The sequence below is a fragment of the Esox lucius genome, chromosome 17, assembly GCF_011004845.1.
Source record: "Esox lucius isolate fEsoLuc1 chromosome 17, fEsoLuc1.pri, whole genome shotgun sequence".
Lineage (NCBI taxonomy): Eukaryota > Metazoa > Chordata > Actinopteri > Esociformes > Esocidae > Esox > Esox lucius.
The window spans coordinates 15,406,545-15,418,929 of record NC_047585.1 but is presented as its reverse complement, the minus strand read 5'-3'; the positions used below and the strand labels follow the sequence as shown (position 1 = coordinate 15,418,929).

The 12,385-nt window shown below is 43.4% G+C and overlaps 1 protein-coding gene across 6 annotated transcripts in view; it reads left to right on the top strand.

The window, feature by feature from the left end:
• The window catches only part of cntn4 (contactin 4), a 176,126-nt gene that overhangs the window by 125,039 nt on the left and 38,702 nt on the right, over window positions 1-12,385 (top strand). For all 6 annotated transcript variants that reach the window (XM_029113738.2, XM_029113735.2, XM_029113736.2 and 3 more), the window contains 2 exons: window positions 3,355-3,484; window positions 4,613-4,763. In XM_029113738.2, the coding sequence (XP_028969571.2) occupies window positions 3,355-3,484; window positions 4,613-4,763 (281 nt within the window). The remainder of the gene's footprint in view (window positions 1-3,354; window positions 3,485-4,612; window positions 4,764-12,385) is intronic.

Sequence of the window (12,385 nt, the reverse complement as noted above, 5' to 3'; positions counted from 1 at the left end):
TCAAAGCTCTCCTGCTATGTCATTAAATACATTCAGTTAAAATGTTTACACGTGTAATGTTTCAGACTTGGAACATACAGAGGTATTTTGTAGTAGCTGATTCAGTGGACTATATTGAAAAAAATGTTTTAAGCATTACTTAGTGTGTTGTAACTTAATAGGTGTTGGGTAACACCCTGCCATGACAGGAACATTTTGAAAACATTATTTGCTTTAGATACTTTCCCTTTTTGGGCAGCTGATATCCCAGTGGCCTAGATACCCAATAACTAAAATCTTGCAGGTTTGAATTCTTGACCTGACAAGCGGAAAATGTTTTTGTGTCCTTGTGCAAGGACAAGAACGTCTCCTAAATTACTTACATATAAATGTGTCATTTACTCTCTACTAAACACTATAACAGGGTTTTAAATCGTATCTAGTACAGAATTAGATCACTTCTTCTGGAGTACACTGTGTTTAACATGTATTTATGTATCAGACCATGTGTCTCCTTTTGGCAGACAGTTACTGTAGATTGTGCCAAGTGACTCCACAACAAACACTGCTGGACTTTACTGCCTTTACTATAAATACATTTATAACCTGAAATGTAGGAATTTTTAGGTTTTAAATCTTATTGTGTGCATTCATAGACAGAATTATCTTGACAGTGTTTCATCTTCCTCCATTTTATAGCTCGATCTAGCCTAAAGAATTTCAGCTCTACATGTGCCATAATCAGTTGGAATATAATACAGCAAAGTTTTAATGGTGTTTTACCATGAATTGTTTGCGTCCGGCCATGAAACACTGATGCCTCAAATTTGGGGTGAGCGCCCTTTAGATTGGGACCCGCTGTTCTCCTGTAGCCTTAGAAAACCCACTGAATACTGTGTATCCTAGATCTGTGCTGTAGATACGTGCCTCTCTGACTACCAATCATGAAAACAATAATGGGAGCTGAACATTGCCCATACGCTGTACAGTAGAATGCCACTGAAAGGTTATTTGCTCTGCTCATATTAATGGCAATAAAAGTACAGTGGTCTGAGAGAAGAATCCATTATGGCTTTGTGGAAATAGGATTCAATATCCCTGAATGGGAGCGTGTCAGGTCCCTGTGCTACGGTACGTGGCCAGGTTATTTGCTCGAGATTGATGGTAAGCACTCAGGCACAGCTTGGACGTAATAAATAAACAGACTTTATGTAAATTTTGTTCATTACATGAAAATGGTCACAAACAAAACAGAAGGTGTCGATCAATTCCTCAATGTTATATATGTAGTAGGCATGAGAGACACAAGCCTGTTTTATTGTTACCAGAGGCAGTGCTCCAAAGAGTAGCAGCCGGGGTTTGGGTCTCTCTTTTTTTCAGATTAGGTTTGCCTTCAGCTGTGCATAATTAACAATCTGTCGAGTCATTGCATCACATTTCAAAAATAAATAAATTACAATGTCTGTTGAAACGGTTTGTTTTGGTTTACTCAGTTCATATAGGAAATAACTAAAGTAGCAACGTTTCCCCCATCTGTTTGTCTCCAGGAAAGAGCAATACTTGGTTTTTGACGTCAGTATTTATATACCTACACACTGCTTGACAGTGCCAGATTTGGGGACCGTCAGTGTCAAAGAACTCTTGTTGTATCTGTGATAAAAGGTTAGACACATTGAAGGTATTAATTATCATGGAGTAGGATTTCTTTAATATGGACATAATAAATAGGAAGATTAGTAATGCATTCGATAAATTGATTAATCAAACAGACGAGTTCCATTGTTTCAAATGTCAACATCAACCAGTGCAGCCTCATCCATCTAATAACTAAAGGTCAGGGATGGAAAGGGAGCAGGAGAGAGGAGGACACACCATTTGTTGTCAGAGATGCAGGGAGAGCAGGAGAAGGGGAGGACATACTATTTGTTGTGATTCATTACACTAAATCAGTCGGGAACTTTTCTGCTTTCCCTGCTCATTTTGACATTTGACTGCACCGGCTTATGATATTACCTTCGTTTTATTTTTCTTCAAGTCTGGAGCTAAAGCGCCTGGGTAACACTGTTGGGTATTAATAGTTCTGATGCTGGTAAAAATGAATCTCTCATACCTGCTGAAATGGATGATGATTAAACATCAAAATCAATCGGGGGTGAAGAAGAAAAAAAAAAAGGAGCGACAGTTGTTTGTGACATCAACCGAGTCGGACGGCTTGTTGTTTATGCTCTCTCCTACATCAAATGAAGTGACCCAGTCGCGTTGGCAATGACATTGCCGATCATTTCCATTCAGCATAAGGTTTGCAGATGGTCCCCCCATGAAAAACTGCTGATTTAACAGGAACGTCATCCCTAATTAATGGTGGGCCGTAAACGAAGTGCTTCCGACGCGCCGACGGATACGAGCCGCCCCTCTTTATTCGGCCCCTGCCAGCAGGCACCTTCGCCTCAGTGTGGCCAGCGAGTGTCGCGCCCGCCGAGCGTCATGGAAATTCACAACGCGACCTGCTCAGACGTCGGATTAGCCACTGATGTTTCAATGAGGACGGCTCCTCTTTTCATGTGACAGTACCTTAATCCCGTCAGACTGGAGTCACGGCCTTGCCAAGTCGGAGCCTCGGAGAGCCGACACCCAATGGAAATGTGCTCTAATGACATTACGGTTGAGCCAGTGGAAAACAGTGGAGATCAAGGGAAGCAAGGAGCAGGCAGCGCTTTTTAGACATGTCACCGGGAAGTTCCGCAAAGCCCCGCTCTTAGAGGCGTCTGTCGTTTTTTAATGCCGTCCTGGAAATGACGATATACATATTCATAGTTCTGATACGTAAACAAACAGTGCCTTGACGTAGACAGTTTGAGTGCATTAAGCCAATCTAGGTCAATAGGCCTGTTAATACGACAGAGGTATGTCTTCCTTATCCACGGCAGGCATCTGATATTCAGCCATGGCTGGGTACAGTGTGATCGGCGGTGTACATAACGTCGTATGGTATTTAGTATGTAGAGAGGCATACCTATCAGGAAACCAATTTTCACAATGCAGTACTGCTCCGATGTTAAGATATTGCTAATCCCCACATCCAGCCCGGTGCTGAAGGGGAAACGGGGCCTGTGGTGCGGGCCGAGATATAAATAGGGCACGGTTTTATTTCACTCTCATAAACATGCAGATTGATTAGGGTCATTTTCTGCTAGCCTGCCTCCCTCCGCCCAACCCTTTCCCTCCATTAGTGATGAAAACCTGGATTTATAGCCACGTCCGTCTCCGCTGCGGTATAATTCACCGGCGCACTGGCCGGCCGCATGCTTTTATGTAAATGAGCGATCAGGAAATAAGGTGTATCAGGAAAGCATGTCTCTGTCCCTCTGTTCACAGGAGCGCGTACAGGTCGCCAACGGGGCACTGTCAATCAGCCGGCTGACGCTGTCCGATATCGGGATGTACCAGTGTGTGGCGGGGAACAAACACGGGGAGGTCTACTCCAACGCCGAGCTCAGAGTCATAGGTAAGGCAAGACGAGGCCCGGGCAAATGTGTGCCACCCCCCCCCCCCCCCCCCCCCCCTTGTCCTGGCGGCCAGCAGTGTGATTAGTTTGTTTCGCGCATGTTTTAGCGTCGTCGCAAGTTGTTGTTCTCTTTCGTTCTCCTCCGCCACCGTGTGACCTCCGGCGTCTCTGTGATACACGCCACCCCCCCCCCCGCCCCTAATTAAAATGCATTAATTACAAGACGAATGCACCGGAGTGCTGTTGATGTATTGCCGTGCCATCGTGCTCTCCAGTCCCACATATCTGCCCTGTCAGTCCTGTCAACTGGGACCCTGTTCTCCGGCACAGGACTGGCCTCGAGCTCTCACTCTCATCTCCCACCACGCTTGATCATTGCTTTGTCATTGATTGGAATTAGATCCTACACCGCCAAAGTGCCCGGGTTAAATTGAACGTGGAGGAGGTAAAAATTGCATTGACAGTCGCTGGCAGAGATACACTAATTGAAGTGCTTTATAAAAGCAAAGGGAGGATCCAGGAGAGAAAAGGAAATTATCATGATAGAACTAATTTGAGCTGAAAAACGGACATGACATTTTCCCTTTGTTTTTCTTAGAAGAGAAATGGATTCCCTGTTAATTACGGAGTGCAGTGTAGCGCTCTCCATCCTTCCCCGACATATCTGCTCACCATCAGAGACGCAGCGCGCGCCACACTCTGAAGTACACGGCAGCTTTGCCAGGGCCTAATTAAAACGTTTAAGGGTTACAGAGATAACACTCCATTTCATAATTATTTTTGTTTAGTTTTTAGTGTCACTGCCTTGGAATCCGTATCTGTAGCGCAGTAGCTTGAGTTGCGGTGTGATCTCCAGCTCCAGCCAATAACACAGGCTCTAGCTCTCGTCGTGATTATAACTGTCCAAGCCCCTCGAAATGGTCTTGTTCCGTCGGTCTGTACGTAGTTTTCTTTTTCCTGACAACGTGACCTTACCGGAAAGTAGTCTGCGGCCTGAGATTTTCCAAGTTCAGGTCAGGTGTTGAAACGGAAGTCATGCCCTTTTCGGCTCATGTAATAAATGTCAAAAGACAGATATAAGGAAGTAAAAGTGCAGTGAAGTTTTTAGCATGTTATGTCCTGTCTCAGCTGTTGCCCCAGATTTCTCCCAGAACCAGTTGAGGAGCCACAGCATGGTGAAGGAAGGGGGAGATGTGCTGATAGAGTGCCAGCCCAAGATGTCCCCCTGGGGGGTGATCTCCTGGAGGAAGGGCAGCGAGGCTCTGCGAGAGAGCAACAGGTAAACTTACACAAACTTGAGATTTATTGCAATGGAGGTGGATGAAATCACTGGGGAAGCCAACTGGGAAAACCGTGCAACCTGTTTTGTGAAATTGTGTTATTTGCTGTATAAGCCGTGACTGTAGAAGAATACGACATTCACATGGGTTGGTTACAAAAAAGAGGATGTGTCTGGTTAAGTACAGAAACCATTTTGAATTCAACAAACATTTACATGACTTATACTGCATGACTGAGCAAGATAATTTATAAAATTTTTAGAATACTAAACAACAAGGCCTGTTGATTTAAAACCATGTAAAGTTACTAGAAGTCATAAGGAAAAACAAAGAGCTGCCTCTACTATTCTAGTAATGTTTCAACCTCAACATTTTAACCTAATCAAATCACAAACTAGTGTACTATAATACAGTGACAAAACAGAAAGAAAAGTAGCTACCAATATCTATTGGTTTTAATCAACAATCCTACTAAGTAAAATTAAATTTGGGTGATTTAGGCTACTGATGCCTACAAGAACAGTGAGGGAAAACTGACCAAGAGGAAAATCAGTTCCAAGTCAGGGGTTCAGATGATACTACTAAAAATTACAGTACCAATCAAAAATGTGGACTCACCCATTCACTTGAATGGATACATGTGTCCAAACATTTGACTGGAACTTTAAATAATAGTTAGAGGAATTCACACAGCAATGTAAAATACTGAATACACACATTAATGTTAAATACTGTATAGGACAATGTAAAATACTGTACACAACAATGTAAAATACTGCACACAACAATGTAAAATACTCTTTAGAACATTGTAAGATGCTGTATACAACAATGTGAAATGCTGTACACATCGATGTGAAATACTGTACACAACAATGTAAAATACTGAATACACACATTAATGTTAAATACTGTATAGCACAATGTAAAATACTGCACACACCAATGTAAAATACTCTTTAGAACATTGTAAGATGCTGTATACAACAATGTGAAATGCTGTACACATCGATGTGAAATACTGTACACAACAATGTAAAATACTGTACTCAGCAATATAAAATACAGTATACAGCAATGTAAAACACAAAACAATGTAACAGTGTATAAAACAATATAAAATACTGCATACAACAATATAAAATACTGCATACAACAATGTAAATTACTGCATACAACAATGTAAATTACTGCATACAACAATGTAATATACTTTACACCACAACGGCAGCAGTGATAGAATAACAATGGCACATTGAGTGTGTGTGTGCAGGTGTGTTATTCTGGAACAGTGAGGCGTACATTATGTGTGCCCAACTCAAGCAGAGTGGGAGTAGGTGGTCTGGTTTACAGCAGTCTGACGGCATGCAGTTAGAGTTTCTGAGCATGTCATTACGATCCCCGTCTGAACAGCATGCGGCTGGGGTATAAAGGGACCTTGGTAATACCGCGTGCCTTTGTCCAGCCCCAGTGACGGGCGTGGCCATCTTTACCACACTGGTCCGTTACACAGTTGGTCAGGACGCTCTCCAAGATGAAGCGTTAGTACTTTGACAGGAACCATGGTGGCGTGCTGATTTTCCTCAGTCGCCTTGGGGAGCGGAGTCGGCGTTTTGCCCTCTTGACAACATTGGTGGCATTCACTGTCCCTGACAAGTCCTCAGCTATGTGGACATCAAGGAGCTTAAAACTGCTGACTGTATTGCATTGATGTGGATTGAGGCATGTTTCCTGCTCCGCTGTCTAAAGCCAACAATCATGTTCTTGGTTTTGCTGACGGTGAGGGAGTGGTTGTCATCATGGCACCGCCATGCCAGACTGCATACCTCCTCCCTATAGGCTGACTCGTTGGTTGTGACCAGGGGTGTCGTCTGCAGACTTGACAGAGTCTGTGTCGTTCAGAGCCACACAGGTGTGGGTTGACAGTATAACTCGTCCTCCTCCTGGTTGTATGAGACCAAAGGAAGAGCCCGGGCCTTTAGCCCCCAGCACTCAGCCCCCCAGGGCCTATTCTCTGATTTATCAGACCCCAGAACGAACATGATGGAGTCTGTGTCGTTCAGAGCCACACAGTGGGTAAACAGGGAGTAGAGCAGGCTGATGACACACCCCAGGGGGGCCTCAGTGTTGGGAGTTAGTGAGGAGGAGGTGTTATTCCCAATTCTCATAGCCTGAAGTCTGACTGTTGAAAAGTCCAGTATTTAGTCACACAAAATGGTTTGCAGGCCTAGTGCTTTGATTCGTTTTAATGTAACAGTAGGGAATGCTAAACTAAAATCGGTTAGTCAAAATTGTGATTTAATGTGAGTAATAAAAAAAAGCAGTTTAAACAACAAATAAAATGTATTGAAAAAAACCGACACTGACAGTATGTCCTGCTCTTGTTTTCTGTGCTATGATGCATTTCCACTGGTGTGGATTATTCTGCTGTCCAGTTGCAGAATGTATAATATTACGGTGTTTGGTAAATGTTAATTGGCTCAGAGCGGTTCATGTCATGTCGACAGCTTTCATCCAAGTTCCGTGTGAGGCCAATTCTACCTTTTTACCACATTGAACACCTCTATGGTAAGGTGTCGATAGCGGCAAATCAGAACATTTCAGACAATTAAAAAAAGTTGCACATCAGAAGCATCTTTACACTTTCAGTCAAGATCATTCTGCTCTGGCATAGTTTATTTCCCAGACATCTATAAACATTGCATGTTAATGTCCTGCATTTTGTTTTTAATAATTTTTGTTTTGGTAGGGTAGCTAGATTAATCATTTTTCTACTAAATATCATGGTTAGTGACTGTATTACCAAACAGTAGCATACTTTTTTAGGGGACTGGTCTGTACCCAGGAGGTCGGCAGGCAGACTGTGTAAATGCAGTTTAAGATTATTTGATTGACAGTTCTGGTTGCATAGTGATGGACATTAGTCACGCCTCTGACACAGCATTTCTTTACAGACCAAGAAGATGCTAATTCAGGGGCGCTGAGAATCTCCAGTGAAGGTTTTGTGTCGGCAGTTGAAAAGTCAAATTGTGTCCTTACATATATAGACTTATGCCGTAACCAAAGAGCTTCCGAGGCGCCACAGAACATATGTCTGAAACGGGTGCTAGAGTAAACGGAACGATGCTGTTCTAATCGTCTGGTTCCGGCAAAAGGATCCTTACAAGGATCCTGTATGCCTGAGGAAGGTCTTTGACCAAAATGTAACATTTTATTAATATATATTAACCTTTGCGAGAAGACACTATGAGCAGGGTCGTCTTTTTCAGCTGATTTCCTTTTTGCGATTACCTCCTTTTATATAGGAGGACTTGATATCAGACTTCCAAAACACTTAAAGGTACAATTCAAGACATTTTAATTAAATGTCTGTTTGTTTGTTTTTACAGATGGTGTTCTATTTTGTCTAAATCCAACAAACACTGTCAGCTCTACAGCTAAATAAATGGAAGCATATTAAAATGTTGTCATTTATTATACAATTACTCATGACTTTATAGTACATTTGAGCATTATATGATTAATAGTCATTTATTGCGTAATGTGTTTAAATTAGTATTTGTAAAAAATGCAAAGGTTGAAAAGCTTTATTCATTCATAATGTATGTAATCTCTTATTGATACAGAAGATTTGTTGTTGTTGTACGTAATTCATTTGAGCCCATGCTGTGCAAACTGAGTAAGTCTCACACAAACATAGATGATTCCACTGTATTCTGCAGCTTCCAAGCTTTGTGTGGATATAAGGGTTTAGTAGTCTATTATTAATGGATCTTTCTATACTTACTGGGCATAGCAAATATAGGCCAAAACTGCTTCAAGGCTGTCAGCTTAGGAGGTTAAGGTTAGCATTAGGGTTAAGTTTGGGGTTAGGGAAAATAGAATATTGAATGGGAATTACTTTATAGAGATTCCTTTTATGTGTGTGTGTTTGTGTGTGTTTTTGTGCAATGCATAAGTTGAAAAGATTTTCTGAAAGACAAAATTATTCTCTTTTTCATGTTTCCCACTTGCTAAAATGTTTTGACTTCAATCAACAGACAGTATTTTTTAGCAATCCTAGACAAGGCTACCTTTATAAAAATAGCAACAATGAGTAAACTATTTAACATTAGCAACCTCCATCTTCTCAAGCCCTTGACACTCTGCACCATATAAGCTATGAGCATAGCTAAATTAGGAAATGGATGATTTTAGCTAGCCGCCAAAGAAAAATAACATAACGATGACATTGAAAATGTTTTCTGACATAGTTTTGATTTTGATGCGATGTGATTGGTTTGAAGCCACATCCTATCTCTCTCCCCTAAATTATTTTTATTTTTGAGAAAGGGCTACCCACAGTTGAGCCCAGCTCAATGCTAATTGACTAGTTATTATTATTATTTTTAGGCAAAGGACACTAAATTCTACCTGGCCTCATTCAGTCTACAGGAACAGGTGTCAGCAGGTCATTCTACTTTTGTTTATAATCATTCATGTGTCCATATCACACATTGAGACAGAGGGGGCGCTGTTTCCCTCCCTCTTGCTTTGCTGATTGAGACAAAAAATTAAGGAAAATATAAATTGGTAAAAATGTCTTTTATTGGTCAGACTTCCCTTTGTTGACATTATTTCACAAAGCTGGTTTAAATAGCTGATGTTTCTCTGTGTAAGCAGGTTCATTTCCTTTGCAATGGGTTTTACTGTAGCATTTGCTCAGGTATGCCCTGAGGTGCTGTTCTTGTAGTATTGACAATGAACAAATGCCAGACACTCCTGGCTATGATTACTGTATATTTACCTGGTCAGGCTCTGTAACTTCATATTATATCTCTGGTCATATTGATTCAATTCTTCAATCCCTTCTTGACTGTGCCAGTGCAATCAAAAACGCAATTTGACTGTTTTATAAAATGAATATTTGCATGAAATTGAAATAATGTGTAGACATTTTTTTTTAAATAACGATAGTGCCCTTTTTTCTTTCGATATCACCAGGCAATACATTTATGATTAAAAACCCAATAAGAAACAACATCTCAGCCAATATCAGCTGGTTTTCCTCTCCCCACACAGAGAACACTCCAAGACAACTCTATCTAAATTATTGCTTGAGAAATGACTCTTCGCTGACAGAGCTTTTTCGGTATCTGCCGGACCCCTTTAATTGAAAACGATCACCGTGAGGTACTACATTGGGATCCGTATAGATCTGATATTGAGACAACAACAGGTTATTATTCTATCCGACCTTAAACATTTTATCTCCTGCTTTAGGTTCAAAGTGCACCGGCACTATGTTTGTCTGTTTACCTGCATTCATCAGACAGAGACTCCCATGAGCCTCAGTACAGGTTCCAACTCATTGCAGTCTCCCCACCACATGACCCCTGCTGTAATTCACAGTGTAGATATAAGCACAAACAAACCAGCGTGAGGACTGAAGGTATAATTGGTTTGGCTGGTATCTAGGGGTGTCCTGACACGGCCCTCGCTGTGCAGAGTCTGGGTGCTAATCAAGCACTTTTCGCTCTCCACAGGGCGGGCGGGGGGGTGGGGTGGGGGTGGGGTGGGGGTGGGGCGACCTTACCAGTCGTTGTCTGTTGACACATATCCGCACCTTTACAGGCTTGGAGGTTTTTGCCAGCCTCCCTGCGACGGCGTCGGCCTATGGAAACACGGCGACGGATCGGCGTCCTCCGCGCGTCCTCGACGCACGCGCGCACGGGCTGCGGGCTTGGCGGACGGATCGCGTCTGTTTCTCGCCACTTGTGCACCAGCTTTTCACCGGCCGCACGGTGCGCAGGCGAGGGGGGAGGCGGGGTGGCCGGGTGACGCCAGGGATGGGTTCAGTCCGACCGTCCTGAACCAGGCAGAGGTCACCCAGCTCTCTGCTCCGGTGGCACCCCTCAGACAGCAGGCCTGTGTGCTCAGTGTCTGGGACGTCTCGTCACGGTTTACATATACACAAAGCAGTGTTGTTGCCTGTCAAACAAAGTGACCTCCCATTTGCATAGTGGTTATGCCGTCGATGCCCTTGGGTTGCCCTGTACGCCTGCAAAGTCGCCGCCACCCTTCGAGCGGACTCGTCCAGGTGCAGAACGCATCATTTTTTACTTCTTTTTTTCCGTTCTTTTTTTTACGTCTTCATCCTTGCTTCGTGGTGTAGCCGAGCTACAGACTAGGATGTTCCCTTCTCACGTTTTCTTGCGTCGGATTGCTGATGGTTCTGATCCTTTAGGATCGGATGCCCCCGCCCTTGGCCATGGGGATTTGTTTTCAGTGGAAAGTTCTGGTGTTTTTATGCGTTGTTCCGCTGTGACTTACAGTGTGTAGCATTGGGAGGGTTCATAGCGGTTGTTCTTTTCCTCCTTTTTTGTGAGTCCTGGTTGGTCGACCTTGCCTGTATAACAATGACCATGTTCAGGTAAATCAACAGTTCAGTATTACCGCGAGGTTGGGATTGGACCCTGTTTGAAACAAAAACAGAAGTGAATAATTAAACCTGGGCTGGTGGCCCTGTTGTCACAAACACAATCTATCATGATAATACGCTATTCACAGAGGGAATTACATTACAACGTCTCTCGATAGGCATTCCAGTGGCTCCCTGGGCATTTTTCGGCTTGAAAACTAAATTGTCGGGCTTTTACTTTGCTGATGGTATTCAGCGAAGACCACCTGGTGTGTCTTTGACTCAGAGGTAATTAAAAAGAAAAATGCGAAGATTACAAGTTTGCTTGCGTCTGCCAGGTTGTATTGTGCCGGTTGAAATGTTGTCAGGATGCTGGATTACATTGTCAATAGGTGGAACTCGGCCAAGTCACTTTTCACAGAACCGATCATATGTGTGAGGCGTTGAATGTGCTCTCCGTTTGTACTCTTATCACGTATTTTCTTTCTGTTCTCCATCACGTCCTCTCTCTCTCTCTGTCAACTCTTTATCTCTCTCTCTCTCTCTCATCCCTGTCACACACATGCGGAACACGCGTACACAGACCAACCCACCAGTACAGCTCACAAACACGAGTGCCCTTCTACCCACATTTCGCAGCCCACATTTAGACGGCACACATCTGCTCTGATAGGAATTTTTATCTGCTGTTGTCATCATATTGGATTTTGAACCTATTGCCTCCGTCGAACTGACTGCGACCAGGAGACAAACGCAGTGATGACCACGGTCATTTAGCGGCAGTCACAAAAATCCTAATATCGCTCAGTGAATCCGGCGAACCTTTCAAACGAGAGCGCCGCCGATGGCTTGCTTTCCAGCGAGACCGATTGATCATTCCAGCTGTCGTGTTTTGAGAGTCCCAGTCACGTGTTTTACAAAGACCAGGTACGTGGGGGACGTGGCGGCACACCTGCCCAGCGGCCTACATAATCAGAATTAGGTGGGGGTGGGGGTGTTGCTGTGAACCCCTTTTGTTGGAGATGAATTGCCTTAATTGCGTTAGCACTCCACTGTGGCTGCAGAGGAAGGGGGGACGGTGTCACCAGCTGGGTAATCCATCTTCATAGCAGCGGCCCTTTTTTCCCGCGGGAGACTGGTGTGTGTGTATGTGTGTGTGTGTGTGGTGTTGGGGGGGGGGGGGGGTGTGTCTTATCTTTCCCAGACAACCCTGCAGGGACC